Source organism: Epinephelus lanceolatus, chromosome 11 (genome assembly GCF_041903045.1).
Source record: "Epinephelus lanceolatus isolate andai-2023 chromosome 11, ASM4190304v1, whole genome shotgun sequence".
Lineage (NCBI taxonomy): Eukaryota > Metazoa > Chordata > Actinopteri > Perciformes > Serranidae > Epinephelus > Epinephelus lanceolatus.
Window position 1 is genome coordinate 35,436,959 of NC_135744.1, and position 27,639 is coordinate 35,464,597.

The 27,639-nt window shown below is 39.8% G+C and overlaps 1 protein-coding gene across 2 annotated transcripts in view; it reads right to left on the reverse strand.

Moving 5' to 3' along the window:
- Window positions 1–2,144: 2,144 nt before the first annotated feature.
- The window catches only part of gabra6b (gamma-aminobutyric acid type A receptor subunit alpha6b), a 36,570-nt gene continuing 11,075 nt past the window's right edge, over window positions 2,145–27,639 (reverse strand). For both annotated transcript variants that reach the window (XM_033648915.2, XM_078172566.1), the window contains 2 exons: window positions 16,164–16,420; window positions 2,145–4,235 (listed from right to left, as the gene is read on the reverse strand). In XM_033648915.2, the coding sequence (XP_033504806.2) occupies window positions 4,223–4,235; window positions 16,164–16,420 (270 nt within the window). In that variant the 3' untranslated portion in view covers window positions 2,145–4,222. The remainder of the gene's footprint in view (window positions 4,236–16,163; window positions 16,421–27,639) is intronic.

The following is a 27,639-nucleotide window of genomic DNA, read 5'->3' on the forward strand; positions in this document are numbered from 1 at the left end:
AATGGTTAATGCAGTGCAGCTGATCATCAAGCAGGGTCAGAATACAAATAGCAACCTACAGAAATACTGAATCATATTCACAAAATATACACATAAAATAACAATGTAGAGCATTCAGTGTCTTCTAAATTGTGTCCACAATTTCTAGGCAAATGACTGTAGAAATGAGAAAAGAAAAGAAAGAGAGAGAGAAAGAGATTAACGCTGGCTAAATTAAAGAATCAGTAAAGCCCATGCCTGTGGATGGAAACAAAATGACTAAAGGGCAGTTTATGGCTGCAGTCACCATAGCAATAGAATTCTATATTCTATGGAGTTCACAACCTTCTACATTCAACAACCCTAACAAGCACATAAAGGGTCGGAGGTCATGCAAGTGCAGTTCTCTCTGTGGTGCGATGGAGCTGAGCAGCTAGGCTGGGGTCAGAGGGCAGATCAATCGGGTCACTGATAAAAGCAAATGAGCTCAATCATATTGAAAAAAAAAAAAAAAAAAAAAAAAAGCACACACACACACACACATCCATGCACACCCTCTCACTCTGACTATTCCACTGAAGTTTTATCCTGCCGAAACACGCTCAGTCACCGCTGGAGGTGGGAGGTCGTTGGTGTTCCGAGGCTCCATTGGGGTTGAGCCAGCAGTTCTGTGGCAGTCCGAGTTCACTGGCAGTCAGGTTTTTCCCACAATGGAGCCTGACACGCAGGGCAAGAAGGGCTGAAATGCCCTGTCTCATCAGCCTCTGCCTCGTAGACAGAGTAGAGGAGGGAGATGGATGAAGTAGAGAAAGAGGGAGGGTACAAAGACAGTTCATACAGGCTGACACCACTGTTCCTTTAGTCCTTTGGTGCACATGTGAAAAAAAAAACATGCAACAACAGGCCTTAAAATGAACAAATCCTCCGCACACCATAACTGACACCAGTCATTTCAGTGTCAACTAACCAAAGATGTAAAGTACACACGAGTCCAAATCTATCACATCAGGTTTTTATGCCAGAGTTGGCATCCTCTTGTAAGTTTTAGTAGCCTAACTCTAACCATGTCATAGTTGCCGTAGGCTAATATTACAAAAAGCAACAATTTAAAATCCTTGGCACTGTCGCAGAATAGTCCAATATTGATCCTCTTGTCTGGTGATAGAGTTGTTGTTTCCAAGTTCATGAAAGCTTTTGCAGCTCCAGAATATTTTTTTTTTTGTTGGAGCAATTGATCCCAACCTAGGGGGTCTACCAGAGTCTATATTGCATTTTTTATTGCATTGCATATTTTTACTCTATAAAAAAAACTATGTGTATGATGCAAAGTTTTAATCATGCATATTTTTACTCTATCAGTATTGTCGAACTGAGCTCTACCATGCTGGTCTGTTCACAAATCAAAGTGCTCAGAAGAAATACACATAATTACAACAAATGAAAAGCTTCCCTACAAACCAGAATATCTTTAAAAAAAATTATAACACAGAATTAAAGAACCCAAAAAATCAGTTTTTCAAGACTGACTAAGAACACAGGGGCAATTTACATTAATTGTACATATTTTTTTTGTGAGAATCAAAATCAAATAGCCCATCCACTAAACAGCCAGAGGAGGTGTACAGCTTTCAGGACTACTATAAGCTTTTGGCACCGTCTGCAGGTTTTTCCTTTCAAAAGGTGCCTGTGTTATTAAGAGACACCTTTAATGAGAACATCCTCGTGGATGATGGATGCCACGAGGAAGCAAACACACATCAGCTTATATTTAGACACCACATGAATTTAACATGTTACAATCTCTACTTAATTGGAAACTCTGCATAATCGTATGCAAATCCACACAAGTGGATTATTAATGAATACGTTTTGGCATTTCGTATAATTGATGATGATAGGTTTAGGTGTCTATTTTTTTCAGCTGCTTTGTTAATGACAACCAGAAGCCAGAGCTGCCATCTCAAGAGATAATTGGCAACCAGTGTAGGGATCCTTTAACTTCAATTAAAACCACTACAATAAGTAGATTAAAAAAACAGAAAAAGGAAATGATACAAAATGAGTGTAAAGGCCTGAATCTTCTCTGAGGAAAAATCAGTTGTTGCCAGGATACAGGTTACTGTATGAGACACTAGCAAGTGTGTGCAGTTGTGGTTTTACCTCTGTTTCTTTCTTTTTTTCCCACAGTTTCTATACATTCGCTGTTGCCCTGAAGTGTCTTGAATGTCGTACATTTTGCAGCTCAAAAGAATCCTTTGTCTTAATGTAACATCAGGCAAACTTAAAGGAACAGTGTGTAAGATTTAGGGGGATTTAGTGGCATCTAGCTGTGAGGATTGCAGATTGCAACCAGCTGAAACATCTCCTGGAGGTTTTTACCAGGATCTGAGTTATCTGCAGAGGTCTCTTCCTCTTTAAAACAAACAGACCCACTGATTGGGTCTGCAGACGGGCTGCTGGCCCAGCTCCTGCTAACCTATTTTTTTTAACAACCCAATGTGTGCTCACCTTATTTCTGATCCAGATGTTCAGGAGGCTTTTTACCATGAGCTGATTTATCTGCATCTCTCCAAAACAAATGGACCCATCAATTTAAACCGGTAAAAACACTGAATAAAGCAGTCTCACAATACAAATCAGTGTTTCTCCTACTGCTGTTTGGCATGCTGGACATGGACCACTGGCCAAGCACCTGCTAATGTGTGCTCAGCTTTATTTTCTGATAACTTGAGATCCAGATGTTTTTACTAACGGACCAATTATCCGCAGAGGTCTCTTCCTCTCCAAAACAAACAGAGCAGGTGATTAAAAACTGATCAAAACACTGAATAAAGCAGTGTCACGTAAAAATATCTGCCTTTTTCTGACACTTAGCACAGTGGCTGATGCATAAACACAAAAACGCAAAGACCCAGTGTTTGGTTTGTCCAGTCTGAGCTACTGTAGAAACATGGTGGTGCAATATGACTCTCTATCACTCCCTATGTAGGCTGCATTTAATGGCTCATTCTAAGGTAACGAAAACACATACAGTTTCTTATTTTTAGGTGATTATTTGCTTAAGAAAACATACTTATTATATTACACTGTATTCCATCTCTGCCAGTATATCCCCTTAATTCCTCCACACTGGACCTTTAGCTTTACATTTGTTTTAAAAATGTTGCAGTGTCCTCCCCTCTTGTTCTTGTAGGCATGTGCTGTGCGTTTCCGTGATTTTTTTCGGAACTAGTACCAGGTATTATTTTATGATAGTCATTCAATCATGCACTGATGATTTAAAGTTTATTTCTGTCTATAGGAAAAGAGGAAATAAAATCCTGACATTGTGAAAATCATGTAAAGCATGTAGTGTGTGTAAGTGAGTGGCATGTGTGCGTGTTTTAGTGTCTGTATTTTCTGACATGTGCACGTTTCTCCATCCGCATGTGCATGTGACAGTGAATATTGGAGCAGGCCAGTGTATCTGTGGAACACACCAGAAAAACCCTTTGAAGATTTTGCCTCACATCCTCTGTACTCCATCAGCGAGGGGGAAATTAAGCCAGTGAACCAAAAAATAGCGGGTGTTTTGAGGGAGAAAAAAAATGCAGAGTGGAAGGAAGAGCTGGGAGTTCAGTCAGTCACACTGGATCCAGTCAGGACATCGGGTGCACTCAACGTCTGTTCAAAATATCACATTAGGGAATGTGTAATTTCAAACACACATGCCAAACCACTACAATGTGTGAAACTGCATGCAAGTTGCACGCATACAGAAATAAATACATATAACAAAGTAGTTTCTCTGCCTCTGGTTCTGCAGCCTAGCTAGCTTAGCTGTGTGCATCTTGCCCAATCTCTTCGGGCAGGGGAGATACAGGACGGACACTGAAAAAGTGTCATAACATGTAAGTGTTTATGAAATACTGGGGAACAGAAATAAAGAAGTGAAAGAGACAGAGAGAGATGTAGTACCTGTTTGAAATGGTTCCAGAGCCGGGGGCCCACAGGCTGTGAGCTCCCGGGTCAAGTTGGCAATAGGAGCTGGTACATCGGCTCTCAAAACACTCACTTTCCAGGGGAGTACTTAAAAAGAAATACAATGCACTGAGGCGGCATAAAAGAGTGCTTGGCAAGCGTCTGTCATCTATTTATTGTGTATATATATGTGTGTGTGCCCGTGCAGGTGTATGACAGTGTGTGCGTGTGTATGTGTGTGTGTGTGTGTGTGTAGTGATTTCCAGGAAGACAAAGTCTTGGCTTAAACGGTGTCCCTGAAAGACAAAAAGAAGAGAGAGAAAGGTAACATTAGTGGAAAAAATGGCAACTGTGCACAGTGTTTGTGTGTGAGTGTGTTAAGGAGAGACATGGAGAGAAAGAGGGGCACCCTGGTACGCTGCCTAGAGTACATAAAGGTTTTCTCTTCGAATTACAGATATTTTATCATATTCAAACATACAGATATATGCATGCACCTCCACACACGCCTACTCCATTTCACATGCATCCACATCTGCCCGCACAACGCACATTGGTATGATGTAACAGCATGCTCTGGTTCAGTGTTGCTGCGAAGGTTGGCATCCATTCCAGGCTGAATTTAAAATTTGAATTTATTCAGTCCCTCGCTGCCAACGTTGTTCACAAAGACCTTGTGAAACTCGTCTGGGAACCTCTGCCAGGTAGTTCACACCTCTACCTCCTCTGCCTGATGTGTTAAAGCAGGAGACACTTTTGACAGCACTGAGAGCCATTTTCAGCCAGAGAACTTACATGGCTACTGGCGAAAAAAAAAGCTAACTTTCTGTGTTAGTTGGTAGATAGGCGAGGAAGCATTTTGGGATAGAATAGGCACCATGTCCTTGTGCTTTCAAGGGCAAACATGGGGCTAAAATTATGTTAAATTCACTTTAAATTAATTTTGAAAACATTTACAGTATGCAAATGTGTTTGTACACATAGCTACAGTATGAGTGACTGTGGGATGGTGTGAATATTTCAGGTTAACAATACGTAGCCTGGCCATATGCTGAACAGTTAACATATTGTTTGATTTATGTAGCTATACAGTTTGTGTCGTAACGTAGTAATATTTTGGCACTGGATTTGATTGGTAGAAATTAGTTTGCTGATATATATTCACCCTTTTAAAAAGCTTAAACAATTAAGCAAGCTTCATACCCAGCAGAACCATGGTCAGCTTTCCCCTTTCCTGATCCATGTTTGCTTAGTGCTATGCTCGTCTAAAAGAAAGCCACATTTTGAAGTTGGTTAAAAGATGGTGGTGAGAGACACTCAGAACCTTCATGGACACTTTACACTGTATACAGTCACATCTTAAGTTAGCTAACGTGAGCAAAACTGCATTTGCTACCTAACGTATGGCTATGTCAAAAGAAATTAGCCTTTACATCAGATCACCAATATCAGCCAAGTTTGCTTCATCCTTATGTCTGTGGTAATGTTAAAGAGATTTGGAAAAGGACAAATAGGATGGTAGGCTAATGTCCCTTTGTTTATATTATCTCTGTAAGGCTATGTGCTACCCTAAACAAACTTATGAAACTTTCTACAGTAAAGAGAGACTAACATTAGGTCAGCACCACAGTCTGTATTCAGTAATGGCTACATAGAGTACTTTACTGATCCCCGGAAGGGGAAAATAGAAAACATACCCAGCTGTGCAGGAGCAATGTTGACTGCTAGTCTTGTCATCCTCTGTCTTTACTTCTCCCTTTTACTTTGAGACCCGAGGCCTCATTTTGCATCAAGTTTTCTTTGTTCATAACAGTTACCATTGTGAATATATCCTTCCATCACATACTGTAGTCCTTGCTGTTGGCTTCTTAAAGCTGTATCACCAGAAGTCTAAAAACTATTTAGTAAACACTGTGGCACCCGATGTCACCATGTTTCTGTTTGTCAAGCTTGTCTGACTTAGCAAAAGTAACTAAGGGGGGCGGGACTCAGGATCAGTCAATAAAAAACAACAACAACTTTCCAGCCAATCAGAAACACAACATTTCTGCGCCAAATCAAATCAAATCAAATCAACTTTATTTATATGGCACTTTTCATACAACAGTAACACAAAGTGCCTCACAGAGGTTAAAAACAACAAAGATCCAAACAGAAAACAAAAAGAAAAGAGAAAACCCAACCCTCCCACCCAACAAAAAGCTATTTAGCTCATAAAATTGAGTTAGTAGCTAGGTAAGAATGATCTAAAACAGAGACATAAAATGCATCAAAACTAAAACCTATAGGCTAACTAAAATAAAAGATAAAGGTTAAATGATATAAGAATGTAAAAAGAGGAAGGGTAAGAATATAAAAAATAAATAAAAAATAGATAATAGATGGATAAATCGGTTATAAGAGGAATTTAAAATAGATAAATAAAGAGATCAGTTAAAAGCCTGATTAAAAAGATGAGTCTTGAGCATCTTTTTAAAAACATCAACAGTCTCTGCAGCTCTGAGGTTCTCCGGCAGGCTGTTCCACAATCGGGGGCCATAATAATTAAATGCTGCCTCCCTGTGTGTTTTAGTCCTAACTTGTGGTATGGTTAAAAGGCCGGTGCCGGAGGACCTCAGGGTCCGCAAGGGTTGATATGGTAAAAGCAGGTCAGATAAATAAGAAGGCCCAAGACCGTTAAGACATTTAAAAACTAATAAAAGAACCTTAAAATCGCCAACTGTATAATGTATAGTTTTCTGTATTTGTGATTGTGTGCAATCTCAACCTCAACCTTTTTCGTGTCAATAGAATAGAACAGAAAGGACAGACCCCCATTTGATTAGATTTCGCTTCAGGAGCCTCCATCTGAGAAGAGTAACCTGTGGTGTTCCACAAGGTTCAGTATTGGGACCTAAGTTATTTCTACTTTATTTAAATCATATCTGTATGGTATCTAATATCTTGAAATTTTTAACATTTGCTGATGATACAGATTTATTTTGTTCAGGTGATAACATGAGAGCGTTATTAAAAACTGCAGAAAGGAAATTAATTAGGGTTGGGAATGATTAACCGATATGACCGGATATCCGGTTTGACAAGCGAGAGATATGGCTAAGTCGGTAGCAGCCTCCTCAATCGATACGAATCAGTAAGTCAATAAGTAATTTATTCCATTGAAATATCAGTGATGTATTATAGAAACGTGATTTATCTTTTTATAAATGACAAACAGAGTGTAGCAAACACAGAGAAATAGCCTGACATGCTGTCAGTGATAAGCTGCTAGTCATTACAGTCCATGATATCAACTAATAACAGGAGATGTCAGATTCTGCCCCTACATTGCATGTTATTATTTTATTCTGCTTTATGTTCATATTGTACAGCCTTATAATAAACTTTATTCCAGACTCAAGTCCATATAAGATACATACAAAAACACAGACAATACCATAAAAACAACACAACAAGTAGGTTTAAAACACTTAAATTGTACTTAAAGTTCACTTCACTTAAAGTTTAAAACTTATTCTCATTTTTATATTGCTCCCATCCAACAAAATGATTTTCATTCAGCAAGACTTTTTTTGGTCCATGTCTAAAAATAAATTTGACATGGGATTTTGTTGTTGTTTGACTTTTTATTTTATTTTTGCCAGTGCCATACAGCAACAGTGCTTGGGGATGTGGTCTTTTACAAATTTGAAAATACTGTAAGAATGTCACTTTTATAGAATTGGCTTCTTTATTTTATAATGTATAATTAATGTCTACATCAACAAATGTTAACCACAGAATCGTATCAGATCGAATTGAATTATATCGTTCCTACACTGTATCAAATCGTATTGAATTGTTCTGTATTAAAAATATATCGTTTTTGAATCGTATCGTAACCCGTGTATCTAGATACATATCGAATCGTCTATCACAGAGAGATTCCCAACCCTAGAATTAATCATGTTGAAAAAATGGTTTGCTGTTAATAAGTTATCACTTAATGAATGAATGTGTTCGGTGACGAATTGCTAAATTGCTAAAACTGAACTTAAATGATGTTCAAATTGTAAGAGTACATGAAACAAAATTTTTAGGCATGATTATAGATCATAAACTATTTTGGAAGCCTCACATAGAACATACTAAACGGAAACTATCTAAATCTATTGCTGTTCTTTGTAAAACAAGGGAGTTGTTGAATAAGACATGTTTGTATCTATTCAACTGTTGACTTGTAATGCCATATATGTCTTACTGTGCTGAAATTTGGGGAAATGCACATAAAACAAATATTAGGTTATTATAGGCAGGTTATTGTGAATCTGCGAATCAACTGTTTATAGCATCTTACACCTTATAATTTCCAGACATTGTGTATTTAAAAACATTGGAAACACTTTTTCAAGTTGTCAACAAAAGCCTTCCTGACTGTATTCCAATTTCTTTTAAATTAAGACAAGGAAATTATCATGTAAGAGGGTTGTTTATATGAAACATGTAAAGTAAGAACCAAATGTAAAATACAGGAGTGTTTCAGTTTTGGGAGTCAAATGGAACGGACTACTCTAATGTATTCTAATGTAAAATGATCAAATTGTAAAAGAATTGAGGATTATAATTTAGAGTGTATTGTATTTCATTATTAATTTATTTATGTTCTTCCTTTGGTATTGTTGATATAACAGGTTATCCTTTGGTTGATATCGGATAGGCAAAAATAAGCCTTTTCAGTTATTGACTGTGACAAAATTTGTGTGAAATAATCTTTGTTTCTCCAGATGTATGTAATCGAAATTAGAATTATTCATTCATTCATTCATTCATTTCGATTTGTAGATATGATTGAGACCAGAATTCTGCAGTCTAAAGCTCAGGAGATAACCATGGAGGAAGTGAAACCTATGGTCAGTATTGTCACTGTTATGTCTCTTACTCACAGTGGGCTCACCTCTGTAGTGAGTTAAAAATGGTAAATAAACTACTCCCTATTTTTCTGAGGATCTCCTGGAACTCCCTCTAGGACCTCCGGGGGTCCTCGGACCTCTGGTTGAGAACCACTGCTCTAGACAATCTTTACTGTTGAAAGGCTTTCAAATATTAGTAACTAATACTTTTATGTAAGAAAAAGCCATGATAGCAAGTCATAACTCATAACTGTATCCAGTGTGACTGAAAATGAGCAAGCAGTATTCATGGCACACTGACAGGTCATACAACCGCTGACAGATTCATATTGGTTCTTGCAGTGAGTGAACTTATGACCTTTTGGTGATGGAACTATTTCTCTTTAGACGAGGCTGCCCTGTTACATTAACTGTATTTGCCAAAGTAACCAGATGGCCAATATGCATCTATACAGTCAGTAATGCACAGCTCTACAGAGACGAGGCTCCTCTTTGCTCTGAAATGACTGGATGAATAATGCTGAGTGGATGAGGTAGAGGGCCACCACTCTGCTTAGCCTGTTGGGCTGTCCTGTCTTATCAAAGAGGAAGCAGAGTACGGGCAGTTCATAAAGAGAGAGGTGGGGAGAGGGGGAGTATAGAGACAGGAAGGGAGGTAGCAGAGAGAGGGAGAGTGTGTGTCTGAGAGAGTGACACTGAGATAAAGTGAGGAATAGAGAAAGCAATTGAGTGTGAGGGATAGTGGGACAGAGAGAATGAGCATGTATGTATATGTGAAGGGAACGTCGGGGACAGAGAGCAGTTTCCTTGTGTGATAACAATTTATCTTAGGAGGAATTGTAAACGTTTACACCTCTACGCTTGACTATACACACAGACATCCATGTAAACACAGGTAGATCTGTGAGAAATGGATTCATGCAAACACACACAAACAGGGCGACAAAGGCGGATGTAGCAATTCCCACGAGGCCGCGCACAGAAATATGATAGATAGGGGATCGCTGTTTATATCGGTCTTCTTCGCTCCCTGTCTGAGTGGCCTGTAATTGAATGATCATTACACCAAAGTTATGACTACGGCCCTGCAGTCGAAAATAGGAATTGAGTTGGAAACAGCATTTAGTGGTTTTGATTTATGAGCAACAATGGGGAAGTTGTTTTTCAAGCCTGGCACTCTGATGGGCAATAAAGAGGGGCAAGGCTTATCGCCTGCTGTACCCACTCTGACACACATACACCAGTCAGCCAGCCAGCCTGCAACCAGTCAGCCAGCCAGCTGGGGCCCTTCATGGAAGGAAGTGTTTTCAGCAAATTTGTTTCCTTCATGTCTCACCCTGAATGGTGCTATTCATTAAAATAGCCTCCAGTCGGTAGGCACTGCTGCCATGGCACATTTATACACTTGTTCGCCTGTATCCTCACAGAAGTAGACACACACACACACAAATCCACCTGCACACACACTCGCACAAACAGACACTCTTTTCTTCTGGTCCAGCTCATCTTTGCAGGAGGGCCTTCTATAATAAAAGCAAGGCTACAAAGAGAGAAAGAGGTCTGTTGCATGCGCTGCTATCGGCTTTCAGTTGGGGGCCACTGGAACTGTGTATTTATTTCTCTGGAGTGAAAAGGACTGCCCGCTCTCATTTAATGGATGTGATGTTTGGATTAAGGTGGATCTCACTCAGAATCAAGGGGTCACTATGTGGGTGGTCCTGCATAAAAATAGCTGTGAAATATAAAGTGTTAATTGTGGAAGTGTGAAGCATTGTACGGTGGACTGCAATTCAGCTGTGGCCCAGATCAGTGAGCAGGCATGCTTTCATTTTCATCGTCTACAAAAGCTCTACAGCCTTGCAGTGTAGCTCAATCACATGTGTGTTATTGCAGTCTTAACTCTTGTTTACACCTCGTCACTCAAATTCAGCTCCGTCAGTCAGATCTCATTTTAATGGGCTAAATGCAAATTATGGCAAGCCATACTACAGATGCAGATCACTCCTCTCTTGGGTGTAGTCCACACGCACACAGAAATCTTCAGAAAAAAAAAGATTTCCCTCCTTTGTTCTCAAAAAAATTCCCATTCACACAAGCACTGTCATAAAAAGAAAAAATTCTGTGCAAATTAAAATGCAAAGATGCAATTGAAGTGCTGTCCAGAGCTTCCAAACCATCAGGCAGCGATATAAATGTAACACAAAAAGCCACAAAAAGTAGATGTTGGCCAATTAGTGCCCTGAAAGAAAGCTTTTATTAGAAGGTGACCTGGAGTAGTGACCAAGTCACTGTCTAGCACATTCTTAAAATTTTATTCCAAAACATAGTGGAAGAGTAACTGCACATTTATGTGTAAACATGTAAAAAGTCCCGTTGGCAAGGTTAGGGCCAGCACTATTATGGTAATGACTCGCAAATGAGATAACAACACGCACAAGTAAAAACACAGCTTTCTCTACCACAATACTGAGACCTGTACTACGAAGCCAGTTCAGCTTACCCAGGATACCTTTTCGTTATCTGGTTTGACTAACCCTAACACTGGCTGTATGGATAACCAATATTACAAAGCTGGTTAGCATTTCAGTCAACTCTTCATTTTCCTATCCAGCCATGAGCCCGCTCATGTAAAAGAGGCAGGGGTGTTAATTGCGAGGGACATCATCAGAACCATGAATGAAGTAGGCTGCTTCATATCATATGAGATGAAACTGTGCCGAAACTGTCTATGACTGCCAGACAGTAAAATGCCAGTGGTGTGGGATGTAAACAATGCTCTGTAATCTTATAACGGCAAATGTACAATCACTGAAAATACTATCCAAAAATTCACCGGTGGACTTAAATTACATGCAGGTATCACTGAGATATGAACCTATGTGACAGCGGTATCGAGTATTTTTTGCTGTTTAGTTGGTTGATATGTTTAATATGTTACATAAAGCAATTTAAAGACTTTCTTCTACTGCAATAACAAGTGGAAAAGAGGCCTAGTTAATCACTGACCAAAATGTGGCATTTATAATAACAGGAGCCAATTAACAGTGTGTGGATTATTTTTACCAATTAAATATGATCTTTTTTTTCTCATCAAACAGGTGTCTGATGTTATTTTGAGCTGCAGTGATGAATCAGAGAGTAGAAGTAGCAGCAGTGTCAGTGATCACTGCGGACTAAAGTAAACTTTGCATAAGTTCAAATACAGCTAAAATCATGTGTATAGTGTGTAAACGATCTCTCTGTTTGGAGTGGAAATCAAGCCCTGGAACAATTAAGTTTTTCAGTTGACCTATAACAACATATAGGCTACTCTTTTTTTTACCTGAGACTCTGGACTTTTGTCCATGGATAACTTTTTCCTAAAGTGATCTGACTGGTCAGAGGTCGGGGTGTTGACAGGTTGTGATCCGATACTTTGAAGTCTGGAGCAGGTCAGCTGTTCAGCGTAAGTTACCATGGTAGTTTATCCCGATAAAAAGAGAACCAGCTTCGTAGTACTGAAAACCCAGAGTTAACCCCGAAGTTACCTCGCTAAAATCAAATCCTGCTTCGTCGTACAGACTTCTGAACACTGAGTCTCTGAAAATCTTTACCCTTGATGGAGTTTAACAAAAGGTTCAGTTTCACTCACCTAAATTGCTGTTTGCATGTGGACAAAAGGACAAAACATGAGAAAAGCTTTGTTCGCAAATATATTCATGTATGTGTGGATCAAGCCTTACCCATACAGACCATTCAGGAGTTGCACTGATTAGTGATCAGATAGATGCTTCCACAGTATGTCACACCCTCTGTATGAATCTAAGTTGTCTTCTGTTTATATGAGATTGGAACAAAGCTGGCTAGTTTCAGGGTTATCTGGTCAAAATAAGTTAAAATAAATAAGTAAAAACAAGTAAAGATCCAGTTTTATCAACACCATATTTAACATTTAAATCATCATTATATCAACAAAGACCAGATCTGGATGTTAGATTCAGTCTTGTTGTTGGTATGCAGCCATTTTGTGATTTAAAATGAAGTCAACCGTAAGTTTTCCCACTCTACCTGCAGCTACGCTGTGTGACAGCTTTTGTCCATGTTGACTTCTGCTGTGAGAATGATGTAACCACAATCAATCACAGTGACAACCTGTGGTTGTGCTTGTTCTTAGCACTGGCTGGTCAGCTACAGGTTCCTCCACCACTGGGATTTACAGTTATCAGCACCGGGGCACTGTGTTGTATCACCTCCTCTTTCCTTTCATCACTCTCCCCCTCATTCACGGCACTTGCTCAGTCTTACCCTTAAATGTATTGCAGACATGCTCGTGTTTTGCACATGAGTTTATACAAGAACACACATGCAAACTATATATTGCATTTTATTATTTCCTTTTTTCTAATTCCTGTACATTCCCCATGCCTGAAGGTCACCACTCTGCTGCTCTCCTACATGGGGTTTGTCAGGATTTGCTTTCTCACTGAGAGTCCCTATCAATTAATAGAAACAGTTGAGACAGTGTCACTAAGAGGGTTAGTCACACAGAGCTATCCCAATGCCTGCCAACACTGTCATGTCATCTGACTTGTCTCAGCTCAGGCCTCAGGGCTATTCCCTTTTTAGAGAAAGAGCAAGGCAGAGAATGAAAGGAGCTAAACCCACACAGATGAAAAGCCCCGGAGTTAGGAGTGGTGAAGCGCATCGATAGTGTGCACATAAATGCACAACCAGGCATATTCATCTGTTTAGAGCATATGGTTGGGACAAATCAAACACACAAAGTTGCATACACACATGCATCATAAACAGAGCTTCCTCCTTCAACCGGCATAACCCTCAGCACTCTGTCAAAGTGTCAAGCTTTACAGGATCCATAGAGGTGATCTATGAGAGCAGCATACATCTCTTGATGTCATCAAAACACTGCGGCGAGAGTTCATCCGTTGACAGACATATTGCTTTGGCAATAACAATGCCATGAAAACTGTTGTGCGTATCCATAGTCAGTCTGTGAATCATATATATGTCTCAGTTTGTCATGTGCATTTGAAAGACACCACTTGGAAATGACACTTATGTGCCTCTGAGCTGTCACAATTCAACTTGACAGCCACAGTAGCCAACTTGTTTGTTTGCTGTTTCAAGTCTTTATATTGAATGGTATCTTGATTAAAACCATACGACAGATGTCACAGATTTACGTACCAAAATGGCACACATCAGGGTTAGGGCTTGATAGCATTTTATTGAATCTAAATCTTCTATCTAATAATTTTTTTCCAGTACTACTCAGATGCACATTCAGAGTCTGTGTACATTTCCTTGCCATCATTTAGGCAGTAGTTCGCTGTGTATGGAAAGCACAGACACCTACGGGCTATGAGTGCTGCAGCCCATTGGCACAGTACAGTGTGAGACACATTGCAAAACACTGAGTGACAAATACAGAGCCTGCCAGTGTTGCCTGGTGGTCTTGTCTTGCAATTATAACTCAACTACTGTATCGAGCCTGTGACCAACTCTTCAACTCTGCTGACACATTTGGAAAAGCCATATGGTAAATAATTAGAGCTGAAAGTGTAAGCACTTTGTGTAGCTGCTGAATAATATATGAACTCCCAGGCTGGTGAACATACATAGAAAATAAAAAAGAAAACATATTTGAGACAGATGCGTACTTCACATTCCCATACTTCCCTCCATTACACACACACACACATACCCACACACACACAGAAGAACAGCTGATAGACAAAGCATATAACCTAAGAGGTTTACATATTGTCTACCTTGTTTTCTGCATAATGGGGCAATTATATGCACTGAACCATGCGGTGTGGTTTAAAATATCCATACATAAATTATAGACTCAATGTGCAATCTTATACACAGTGTGTGATGTGGCCTTTTTGCCCCAAACTACAAACTGCGATATCACAGATTACAAGGGCTGCCCCCTAATTGTCGACCAAATGTTATGCAACTAGAAAGGTCATTAGTCGGCAAGATTTCATTGGTTGCTTAGTCACAGAAAAAAACACACACAAAAAAAGAATCTCTATCAGGAGCTGCACCTCATCGAAATGAATCAAAACTTATATGACTGGACCATGTGGGAATTTAATTTGAAAAGACAGACACAGGAAGTGGCTACGATCAGCGGTCAGAGAGGAGTCGTGTTACAAACCAATCACAGCCGACAGATATCTTTCCCTTCTTCTGTAAATATTCAGTCTGATAAACACGGAAACGTTGATCATGTTAGTGCGGGGCTACCCAGAGCTTTACATCTGTCCCCGGGACGATAGGCCTACACACTTATAAACAGCACCTGGAAGAAGATCAGCTCTGCACTCAGGATTTCAGGTAAATAGGCTATACGCTGCTTGTTCAGGTTGCTTAGCAACCTCACATGCAACCTGCCGCCGTGCTCTTGAAAGCTGGCACAAAAAAGGCACAAGAGTAGCACCCAGAGTCCGATCTCTCTTTTCCAGGTGGTTAAAGACACAGCCCCTAATTTCCAGGGCTGGTACCTGTGGTTATTCCACAGGCTAGTTAATAACATGTCGGGCAGGAAATCCAAAGTGTGCGATCATTTTGAGAAGGTGAAGGAGGAACCCAAGGTGATATGTAAACTCATCTTCATTGGTCGACTACAAACATGACGTATCATCTGAAACATGTCAGTAGCTACATGCCCATTAGCCCACAGCGTCATTAACAGGCGGCTCGCTCAGTGTGTGACGTGCACTTGTAGATAAAATATAGGCCTATATTAATGAAGGTTCATTAGTGCGGTTTTGTATTTCTCTGTAATGTAGCACAGTGTTAACAATGTTACTGATAATATTCTTTCTCACACCTTCAACTCAAACCGTTGTGTTGCCCCGCCCAAAATGTTCATTTAATTATTAAATTAATATCGTAAACATGCAGGCGACTAGTTAAATATGGCCCTAAATGACGACTATTGGTTGACTAGGAAAATTCTTAGTCGCAGGCAGCACTACAGATTACCTACTGGATGCCTTCCTCTTTGTGGACATTTTACCCTTATATTAAGTTAAAGGAAACAAAAGGAAAGCTCCAACAACTTCAGTCAACTCAGGCAGCTCATCAACATCAGCACCAAGATGACAAAAAAAACTGTGTCAGCAAATTTGGAAACTGTAACTTATTTCATCCAAGCAATCCATTAAAAACACTGTAAACATTTTCAGTGAAAAATAGGCCCTGCAGTCGTTGCAGTCCATTTTGATTCATTTTTAAACTATAACTGCTACTGTTGCAAATTGTTCAAGATCTAACCAGACAGGTTATTTTCAGTTCCTAACAACCGAGCCATCTCCTCACCTGGACATCTCCATCGTGTCCTTAGTGAGATAGACGATCCAATAGACCAGGTTGAAGGCGCCAAACGAAAGGGGGAAGAGGATGCGTGAGTATTTGTCGATGATGCTGGTGCCAGTTAGGACGTTGTTGGCCGGTACGGCTGAACCCTGCTGCAGGAAGGCTTGGGCATTGACAGGTGGGTTGGGGAATGTTTTGGCAGGGCGGTCAAACAGCGGGGCAGAGTTCATCCTCTTCTTCAGCACACTGCTGGGATCCACCTTGGAGAGGCACAAAGGAAATATAGAATCTCTAAGAGGAAATTGACATTAAAGGAAATGTTGCATGATGTAATATGAGGGTTTTAATTATACAACTGGTGCTGTGCTGTTCCCAGAGAGTCATGAAAGCATCATGTTATGTGCAAGGAATGTTAATACTGTAACTGATTCTGCATGTAAAAGGACAAGATGTTATAATGAAATTTATATCAACACGTTGCACACAGAATAAAAAAAAAATCATAAAAAATGAATCCTCATGTTGTGTCGTATTTGTGCAGCTGTGAGTTGAACAGTGCATGTGGGAAATGTGTACGTGAGCGAAAAAACTGCCTGGAATACCAATGAGCACCACAGTAATTAAGCTCGACAAAGGAAATCAATGATGTTTTGTTTCTGATTTGATGTGATTTCAATCAACCCGTTCCATGAAGATTGATACAGTTGTGGGAAGCAAACAAAACATATTAAACAAAAGGGGCTTGCAGTGTATTGACACATGGTTATCGCTATGCTTCATCAACTTTCAGTAAACCAGTGTGATCTCAGCACATGCTCCCTGCTCCAATAGTTGTAAATCAGCTACAGTATGTGTGCGGAGAGGAAGGCAGAGTACATCTGGGAAATGGGTCAAGGAACACCGTGTTGCCTGTAGGTAGAGTCAGAGAGAGTGAAACAAGAGAGCCATGGCTTTTTATAAACCAAAGAAAACTGTGTAAATTACTGTATAAACCTAGAGTACCACAGAAGGAACACAGACAGTCAGTTCTTAATGGATCAAGGCAGAGACTCCATTAAGGTAGTATGGAACTAAGCATTGTCCATTTTCAGTTTTCCTATATTATCCACCAGAGCAAGTTTATGATTCTGAAACAAACCATACTTTAGCAGAATACTGTTCACTGCAGTGTCATGTTTGACTAGTTGCTCACAAGTTTTAGGAAATAAAATCCCCATAGTTCCCTGATCGATCCAGTGTTCAGCTGTCGGGCTTAGTCACTTCACTGTGGATGTTTTTTCCAGACCACAGTCTTGGAGTCAAAACTGAACTTGTGAGATTTAGGCTGGATTTGTGAGGCTGCAGGATTACATTCTCCTTTACAGGTTGAGAAACTATCAAACTGTTACAATCCTCTGGCTGTGGGGAGCCCTTCCAAAAATGCGTAGCGGTCAATCTAAAAATAATACTAAGTTAGTGCCCGGGTTGTTTATTTCACAAACCTTAAGTTATTTCCAGATACAGTTGTTTCACCCAACGAAAAATGATTAAAATGTAGTGGTAGCAGTATGACTTTGTGTTCATGCTCATCTTCACAACAACCTTATCAGTGTTTGTCTTGCAGCTATCTTTAGACGTACAATTCACCACTCAGCACTGTGGATTTGTTCCTATAAGTTGAGCCCTCCTGTCATTCCAATTCTCCATAAAGGTCTGACAACAGGAGCGTTACCATGGAAACATGAAACAGAGAAAAACAAATGGTGAAGGCCGACAGATGAAGGTTGGTACATGTTTGTAAATTACATGATTGTGGCTCAGCTTGAGTACATGCAGTAGGAAACTCCTCTTTGATCTGAAGCAGTAAACTCTGGTAAACTATAAATCTGTAATCCATGGTCCCCCCGAAACACAAGATTATCTTTCACTGTGGTATAGTACTGATAGTTGCCAAGTATAGGAATATAAGATGTTGCACTATGATTAAAAAAAATCTGCACCTCTTGTCAGGCTTCATTAGCGTGAGATATTTATTTACTGGAATCTACAGTAAAACAATCATATCAGCTTTTCACCCGTGACAAAAACAAGAGTTAAACTGTACCAGGATTGTGAAAAGTCTATGGGGTAGAAGAAGGGAGAATAAAATAATAGATTGGCACTGGTCAAATCCTATAGCAACATAACAGCGGGGAAGAGCTTTGAGAGGGAGTGGGTCCTTCGGATCTAACAGCTGGCCACCCTGATGTTAAGCCTACTCATCACTCAATTACAATGTGTGCCCCTATCTGTGAGTTAGGTATGCGTCCTCCTGTTGAATTATTATCTCCACCTAGAGGGGATTATGCATTTGGTTTTGCGTATGTGAGTGTGTGTCTGCAGCTAATCTCAAATACTATTGGACCTATCAGCCTAAAATTTTGTGTGCACATTTATGACTGTATGCTTAAGAAACTTGTGCGGTTGCAGTGATTCATAACTGTTGAAAAACCTGACTTGTTAGCTGCTTTATATCATCATTGTCTGCTGACTTTTCACTCCTCTTAACTAGCCGATAGGGGCCACAAGTTTTCCGGCAATCGACCCAGCTATAAACAACAAGCCTTATCGTCTGTTGCAGGCCACATTTTGGTCTTCGCCATGCCTCAAAAAAACTGACATCCGTAGAAAAGCTTGTTCTTATTTTGAAATGGATCATCTGTAGATTATTCCATGCCCAATATGTTAGATACACTAAAGTTAGTCATGTTACGAGATGAATTGCCACTCGTTTTTGTTACCCTTACCGCCATCTTGACTGTAAAGGAGCCAAGAGGGACAGTTCCATTGGCTGCAGCTTCCCGCAATCCATCTGCGACCTAGTTTTGCTCGGCCCCTGCATGGCATGGTACCAAACCAGTAGTGTTTTTGACAGGGAGCGTTTTGCTTGACTTATTTTGTCAGTTTTTATTGATTTGGTAATTTTTCCTTGATATTTGGGCTTCTACCATGAGTAAGTAAGTAGGCGACATAGTCTCCTTTGGTCTGTATTATTTGCCTCCATTGTTATTTCCTTGTTTGTTGTGCTGTAGCCTTGACAGACAAAGTTAATACCGCTCAAAGTCAAGTTGTGCCTTGGCTCTGGCAAAAGTAGATGAAGCATGTTCTTCTTAGCTTCTGGGAGTTTCTGAAATGCATCTGCTGAAATTAAAGGATTTGTCTCGGGTGGCAGCGATCAGCCCTGGCGGCTACTTGGCCAAATCTCCAAACCAGGCTGCGGCTTCAAATGTCAGCTCCCTATCACTGAAATGCTTCCTTCTGAGGTAAAAGATCATGCTGTGATTAAACACTGCGTGCATGACCTGTGTGTGCGGCGTACTGTACGTATGCGCAGCTGATCCGATACACAAGCTATTTTTGATAATGACAACAGGCTTGCTTGGCTTCTTCCTGGTCAAATCCCTGGGGGATCAGCTCCTCTTCTCTTTATCCACTGCTCTAGATTTCACCAGACCCACTTTGACATGGGGAGGATGGGCACTGACTGATAGATGTATGGATGTTGTTTGGGTGTGGGCAGTCATGTGTGTGGGTGGGCGGGGGTTACATGCGAGAGTGTTTCATAGTGTAAGTGTTGGCTTGAGTGTGATATAACGTTATGCTAGCTGTGCACTAACGATATGCCATGGGAGTAAGTGCATGGAGGTTCATCAGCGTGGGTGCTGAGTGGGTGTGTTTACATTTGTAGATGGTTATTAGATGGTAGAGATGAATATGTGTATGTAAATGCTAATGCATTTGAGGCAAGGCTGTAGGTATCCTGGATATATCAGCCATGACACTTTTTATTGTTTAGATTTTTTTAGACAGCAAGAGAATAAAATGAATATAAAGTGGGATTAAAAATGTAAAGTACACATTATTTTATCAATTAGTGTTTCCGCATCATCGTCGTTGTTTATCACAAATGCCTCGAGAGTTGAACCAGTAAAAAGATGCAATAAAGCTGAGTGAAAACAAAGACTGCCTTATCATCAGCTACAAATAAACTGCAGTTTTACACCTTCACGACATCCTCTAAATATCACACTGCATTCTCAATATCTACTGCAGGATTGTTGGTTGACATGCAAGAAAAGAAGACTCTGAAAGACTTGTTTGACTTATGTTTCTGACAGGTCATCCTGTCCTGCCTCTAGTTATACGAGTTCACACTCTAACTTGAACCCTGGTATAATATAAGCCACTAGCTTGCTATGTGACTTCCTCCAGATGGAACTGTAAAGGATGATATAAAAGATGCTAGTAATAACACAGCCCCCGTTTGAGACCTCAGCAAATGATTTGGTCACATTGTATCCCTTACACAAAGCTAAGGGTTAAAGTCAAAACATTTCACAAATGTCTTCTTTTGGTCCTGAATGATAGAAAGGTTGCCCAGGGCGAAAGTAACTTTTAAGTCCAACATTTCAACAGACTGAGCCACTCCACTCTGCTCCTTTTCTCCGCTGGACAAATGTTAAGTCTGCTACTGTGGCTTGTTGTGGCAGATATGTTGCATAATAATCACTGGTTTCGCATCACTCTGGTCAGACGGACGACATTTATGAGATTTGGAAAACAGCTTTGAAGATGCAACACCCTGCTAATTAAAAAGTTTGTGAGGAATGTTATGTGACCAAAGCCCTATTTGCATGGAACTAGAATTACTTGGGGACATGTGATTTAGAAATTACCCCCCACATCTTTGTTTCATGCAGCGCATTTGCACGGGATAAGCAAAGTCTGTATTTTACTCAAATTTACTGACATTATCCCCTGCATATGATTTAACACAGAAACATTAAACAGCACTACTGGCTGTACTGTACGATGCTAACCTCCTTTTTTTTCTTTTAAATGTAGGTTAAACCAGTGGTTCTCAAATGGTGTGCCATGATGCTAATCTAGATGTGCAATGGGATTTTATGATAACCACACATTATTATTGCAATATTCAGCTGGGCCTATACAAAAAGTTATGAATGAATTTTTAAATGACTGCATCACTATGTTGTGCACACCCATTTCCTAATAAAGAGGCAGTATATTAATAATTTAATTCAATAAACCTTCACAGGGAACCTATTTGTAGCTGTTTGCACATGGGAATTTTAAGTGTCAGACACATCAAAAGCCCTGATTGGCAGCCAGTGTGAGGGATGGTAACATTTAAAGGAGAAAGCAAGGAGTTGGACAATGGATTGCTTTATTGTATGGAGCAAATTACAACAAAGCACCACCGAAGATGACCAACCACCAACAGAGAAGAGAAGAAAAAAAACAGTCAACAGACAGTATCACCAAAGCTACTAGTCTTATTTTTTCTTAATTTTATTGTCTTATGTTGTGATGAGGGTGATAACATACGTTATAGATGCTGTTGTGCACAGATATAAATACAGGTGTGCCTTAAGATTTTGGATTGCCCTTTAGTGTGCCACAAAAAGTCAAAAACCACTGAGTTAAACAAAATGAGCATAGCTTTAGTTCAGGCAGGACACGATGTCAAGCTCAGCTCACATCCCAGCTACATCAGCTGATCCCAAACAGCCCAATTAACTTATGGAGCAGCTGATTGATGGAAGGGAGTCAGCTGATAGATCACATGATTCCTTTCTATGCAACCAATTGGTGAATCTCATTCAGGGCGCCCTATTTAAACTGCTACTGTTGCTGGTTCCTCTCCAAGCTGCTTTGTGAACTACCTCCACCCCAGCTCCTCCGTTTCATGTTGTGTCTGACTTATCAGTGTCATTTCTGTTTGTAACTGATGCTGCTCTGTTCTGTTCCTGGGGGTCTTTGCTACTGCTCTCCCTGCCTTAGTCTTTCCATGTAGGCACATGGAAGGGCAGGGAGGTTTGCTCTCTCTGCCTCAGGCTTTCCTCATTTGCATGTGGAAGAGCAGAGAGGTGTGCTCTCTCCGCCTAAGGCTTTCCATGTAGGCCCATGGAAGAGGCTTTCTGCGTAGCCCCAGGAAAGGCAGAGGCCACAGAACAGAGCCATACAACCAAATATAATACTGCAAAAAGAAATAAAATTTTTCTTGACTAACGTGTTCCTGACTGAAACAGAACTGATGCTGCCATACATTGTCACGTTATCCATCTCATCTTTTTTTTTCATAGATTTCACTGATTTGAGCTTGCTTTTTCTGTGAACGGGTCTCCATGCTGTGTAACGAGATGAACCTCCTGCACTCAAAGTGCTCTCAAAACTTTCATCCATAATTGCCAATGCTGTTTCCACAATTCTCAACCGGGAAAGTGGCAGAAATGAGGCACAAAGAAAACAATAAACCTTAATATGACCCCAAATCACCAAGACGCCGATTCACTCAGTACTATTGTTATCAGACGACCTCTGTGTTTGGCAAAATAAGGCAGGGAATTTGCAATGAAATTTTTACTTGACAAATGATGGACATGGCAGATCCGCACGAGATTAAGATTACAGATGACTTCCGCAATTATTACAAATTACTAGAGGTCCCCTGGTAATACTCGTCCCATGCAAATGGGGCTCAATTCGCAGAATAATGTAGTGCTGGGGTCATGGTGAGGCTACTGACAACAATAGGAATGCAGTGTAGTGAAACACTAATAATCCAAGCATACACATAAATAAAAAAATCTTAGATGTGTATGAAAAGTAAAGACACCCTGTGGAGTATTTGATTACTAATGGTGTTATGGAGCAATTTTTGATGAGCATTTCCATGTTTTTATGCGTCTTGTTCTCACACAAATGAGGACAAATATATAAGAGCGTATGACAGAATGTGCTTTCCTGCTGATTGCGGAGATCAGTAATGTAAATGTGTAGTGCATGCAATAAGCCATAAAACATAAAGATGACAAAGACGCCAAATGACAAACTGGCATTTACCTCAATGATTGCCTATGTCTATCACAAAAGGGGGTCCCTATCATGCCTCTTTGTTTCACACTGATCTGCTGTACAGTTGGTAGATGTAGGCCTCAAGGATACACACAATGTATTGTGAGAAACACTGAGTGTAAACAAGGAAACTCCACAGGGTAACTTTAGATATGGTACATGAGATCTGTGTTGTCAAAACTCTTGCCTGAGCTTGAAAATCACAACACTCAGGGATAATTATCAGGGCGCCAAAAATCAAATCTGTCCTGATTTAATCAGGACGTTTCCCCACCCAAGTGGTGATCACCAATCCTGTGATTGCCGACACCTGTGGCTGGGACTATAAATAAAGGTCCCTTCTGTCTCTTTCCCTCTCAGTTTTTTTTCCTCCCACAAATATTTTATGTTCTGTTTATTTCCTGCACCACATACTGCACCACCTACTCACACACACCACTGACAATGCATGCAGCACCCTTTACACACACCGATAAACACCCCCTTCCCCTTTGTGTTTACAGTTGTATATCTGACTCATTAAATGAAACGTTTATCTTATGTAGCTGTGAGGTTTCCATTCCTGTTATGGTTTCACCTGACAGTCATAACAGGTCGTAGTGTTTAAAATCGTGACTGTTGGATGGCTATTTCTATTCCCAATGATACACCATTGTGTTTTTTTCCCTTTTCTCTGTGTAATGAAGAGTCTTTCCTCCTACATATTTGTTGAAAGCAGTCATTTTCCATGATGCATCCCTCCCACTCTCTCTTTCGCTCAGTGTAACTCTCTCTCACACATGCACACACACACACAGACACACACACAACACAAAAACAAACCACACAGGCCCCTCACAAGCATCTCTCCATCTTGCTCCACAAAAAAATGGACTGGGCCAGCTTTCTCAGCCCCCACTCTGCTTCATTGTGGTGGCTGCCCTCCTTCTTGTGAGCCTGCAGTGATCTGCTGGATATTCCCTTAATCTATGGCTCTTACATAATCTGCAGCAACATCGTTCACAGAGCCACTGGCTGTCTCCTCGTGTCACTCTGTGGTTATCACATAGTTACAGGGCAGAACAGAGGACCAGGAGAGAGGGATGGATGGATGATAGATATACAGTAGATTGATGGATGGATAAGACATCATATAGAGTGATGAGTGAATTGTGTGGATGTATGGGCCATAATTTGCTGAAGATTACATATATGCGTGTACATATATATGTGCCTGTATATGGGTTTGAGTGTGCGCTGCAGATTATGTGTGTACGTGCGTTCCAGTGTGGGACTGTGAGGACAAGCGTGGATAAAGTGGAGATTGTGGTGTTCCAGTGTGTGTGTGTGTGTGTGTGTGTGTGTGTGTGTGTGTGTGTGGACAGGACATTGAAGCAAGAGGAGGGATGGTCAAGTGTTCATGAGAGAGAGAGAGGGAGAGTGTGTGTGTTGAGAAAGAATAGGGGTTTCACATGGAGAGCACAGCAGGAGGCAAGAGAACAGGCAGGAAAAAGAGGGATACTGTTACATGCTGGTGCGGCTTTGTGTGCGTGTGTGTGTGCGTGTGTGTATGTGTGTGTGTGTGTGTGTGTGTGTGTTTGAGGGGGAAGAAAAGAAGGGATGGATGTATGGATGAGATGTAAGCGAATCTATGACAACTTTCTCTGGGATGATGCAAAGGATGAACGAGATACTGTATATAGGGTAAAGTGTTTACATCACAAGGGAAAAGAGATATTGTGCAGCATTCTACAAAGAAGAAAAAACATATATGAATTCTATTAAAAAAACATCTAGTGCAAAGAACCAAACACTAGCGGTGTAACTATCCATCGATCTTGATTCATGTATTGATTCACTGATAAACAATCCACTATCATCGACGTAAAGTAAAACATCCATCCATATCGTCGTCTTTGGGATGTGCCTTTGTTTTGAAAGTCTGAGTCACTGTCACACAGCGCCAGGCAGATAAAAAAGATGATGACAATAATGTTATTTACTTGGGATTAAATAAGCAATGTGGAAATATTTTTGATGTAGATGAAAATACATATCATCAGACAAAACACATGCCAAATGGAAACAAAACTATTATGAGATAAAATATTCAGGAAACACTATGTATGTGCCTCGCTGAGCATCTCACTCAGCTAACTTCTCCCGTCAGCAAAAGCAGCTGCTCTGTTTCAACAATGTTCGGCTGAAATATACGTGCACGCGGGCCAAAGTTCAACTGTGCTGTTCTTTTGGGAGATGCAGTGACTTAACCAACATTGAATAGGAAAAAGTATACATAATACATGTAGTCTGTTAGCTGAAAAGTACACTAGCTGCTACGCTAATTTATGCAATGTAAAAGTGCTTAAACTAATAATGTGCCACTAACAAAAAACTATTGTTTTGTCTATGAACGTTAACAGTTATCTGTGCAATATTTTTCAGTATACAACTTATTCTCACCAACACCTCTTGAATGTATATATTATTCAGCAAACAATGCACATAACTGTATGTTTACTCTTATTCTATTCTTGTTTTATTTTATTGATGTATATATTGTAGTTAAATTTTTACACTTACAGCCTCAGCACAGTGACAATATATTTTATTTCTGATATTTTTAATATTTTAAGTACTAGTGTCAAACACTGTAGCATAATGCACATTTTCATTTCTATTTTATTGTATTTTAAATCTTTATATTTACATACTTTAATTTCATAAACTTGTTATTACTGATTATTATTCTCTAGTCTTTACATTGGAGCAACTGCAAAAAATCACAGTTCCCCCTCAAGGATCAATGAAGTATTTCTGATCTGATTTTGTTATTACTCAGACGAATTTTTGACTTTTGTGAAATTGCCTCGCTAATCCATGTTTTATGGCTGTCTGGAGAAGTTTGCCTTCAGGGCTTTGAGCCAGATGGTCCCAAAGTTTGAGGAAAAAGATCTTGTTTTTTGTTAAAATTAAAAGCTTCCTTCCAGGAGGGTCTTTCTGGCAGAACGCCCTGAAAGTTAACTTATCCCATGCGCTGTTTTATGTGTGATAGTGGAGTCACTTTAAAGCAAACTTTACTGCACTTAGTCGGTTACAATTATTTACATCACTTATGTGGCATTTTTATCTTTTATGGCCAAAAGCAAAAAAGAAAGGGATAGCAGCTTCTTTTGGAACAATTTTGGTAAATGGGCATTGTCTCATATTGTTTGCAGGCTCGCAAATCGCATCAAATTTAAATAATATAGTGGCATACCTTGTGATATCATCAAAGAATGGATATAATATTGTTTAATGGTGAAACTAGGGATTTACACCCCAAACACAATTTCATACAATACTCTCTTGAGTAAGAAGTAACTATGTGGATGTTAGAGCCATGAAACACCTTCACCACACTGACCAGGGCAACCAGTCAGCCTAGAGCCAAATGCCAGTCCAATCCATTAAAACTTCTGAAAAACACCTTAATGATCTTTCTGCAGGTTCACCTACAGAAACCTTGTTAAAACTTTTACTTCCTCTAGAAGTTTATATTGGGGAGAGGGAAACAAATCACACAGCAAGCTGACCAAAAGACAAATCCCAGATAGAACAACTAAAAATGAAAATAAAAACTGCACTAAAAAGCAAATCTAAACAAAACAGAGACTTTGCACGTGCCCAAAACACAAGAAACATATAACGTCAAAGTTCTGAAAAAGCTGTTCCAGACTTAATGATAATTTTCTGTAGCAAGACTCCCCAGCTCAGCTGCCACAAGGCACACCAGTAATAGGAAATCTGTCAACATAAACCTGTCTTTAACAGCATATAGAGTAAATATATATATGATGTACAAAATTAACACATATGGAGCTTGTGATTTAATTGTATTTATGTTGTCAAAGTGTGCGCCTGTACACAAGGAATGTTCTATTATCACAAGTTTTTATCATAATCACCACTACTTTCTTTGATTTATCCACTCTTCATTTTGTGTGTTTTTGCAACACTGGTGTGTTTACATGGTGATGCCAAAAAGCTAACTGAAATTGGAAAAGAGTATAACATTGAAATTGTTAAATAAAGACAAAGAGCTGAGGGTGGATTGAGACAGAAGGAGAGACAAACAGAACAAGACAGGAGGAGAAATTGAGACAAGCTTAGCAAGAGACAACAACCGAAGAAGTCAAACCAGGAAAACAAAAGGCGTGTGAAATAGAACCAGATATATAGAGGGATGTAGTGAGAGAAAGATAACAATACATATATCCAGAATAGTTCAACACCTACTGCTGGCTATATTCTCTCTTATTGGGGTTAACCCTTCGCACCCAGTTGACACATAATGCCTCAAAATTGCAGCCAATCTTCTTAACTCAGTCAAACTGGAATGAAAAATAAGTCCATATACTGCTGGAATCTGTGCAAATGGGATACGCCTATAGCTAGTCCATTCAGCATTAGCCTGGACTAGGGGTGCACAATATGGACAAATCTCCTATCATGGCATATGTCATTTTATATTCTGGTAAGGGTTTACATTAATTTACAGTAATTGCTCTGTATTCAGTCAAGAAAGGATTTAAAACAGATAAACTACAATTCGTTCAAATGA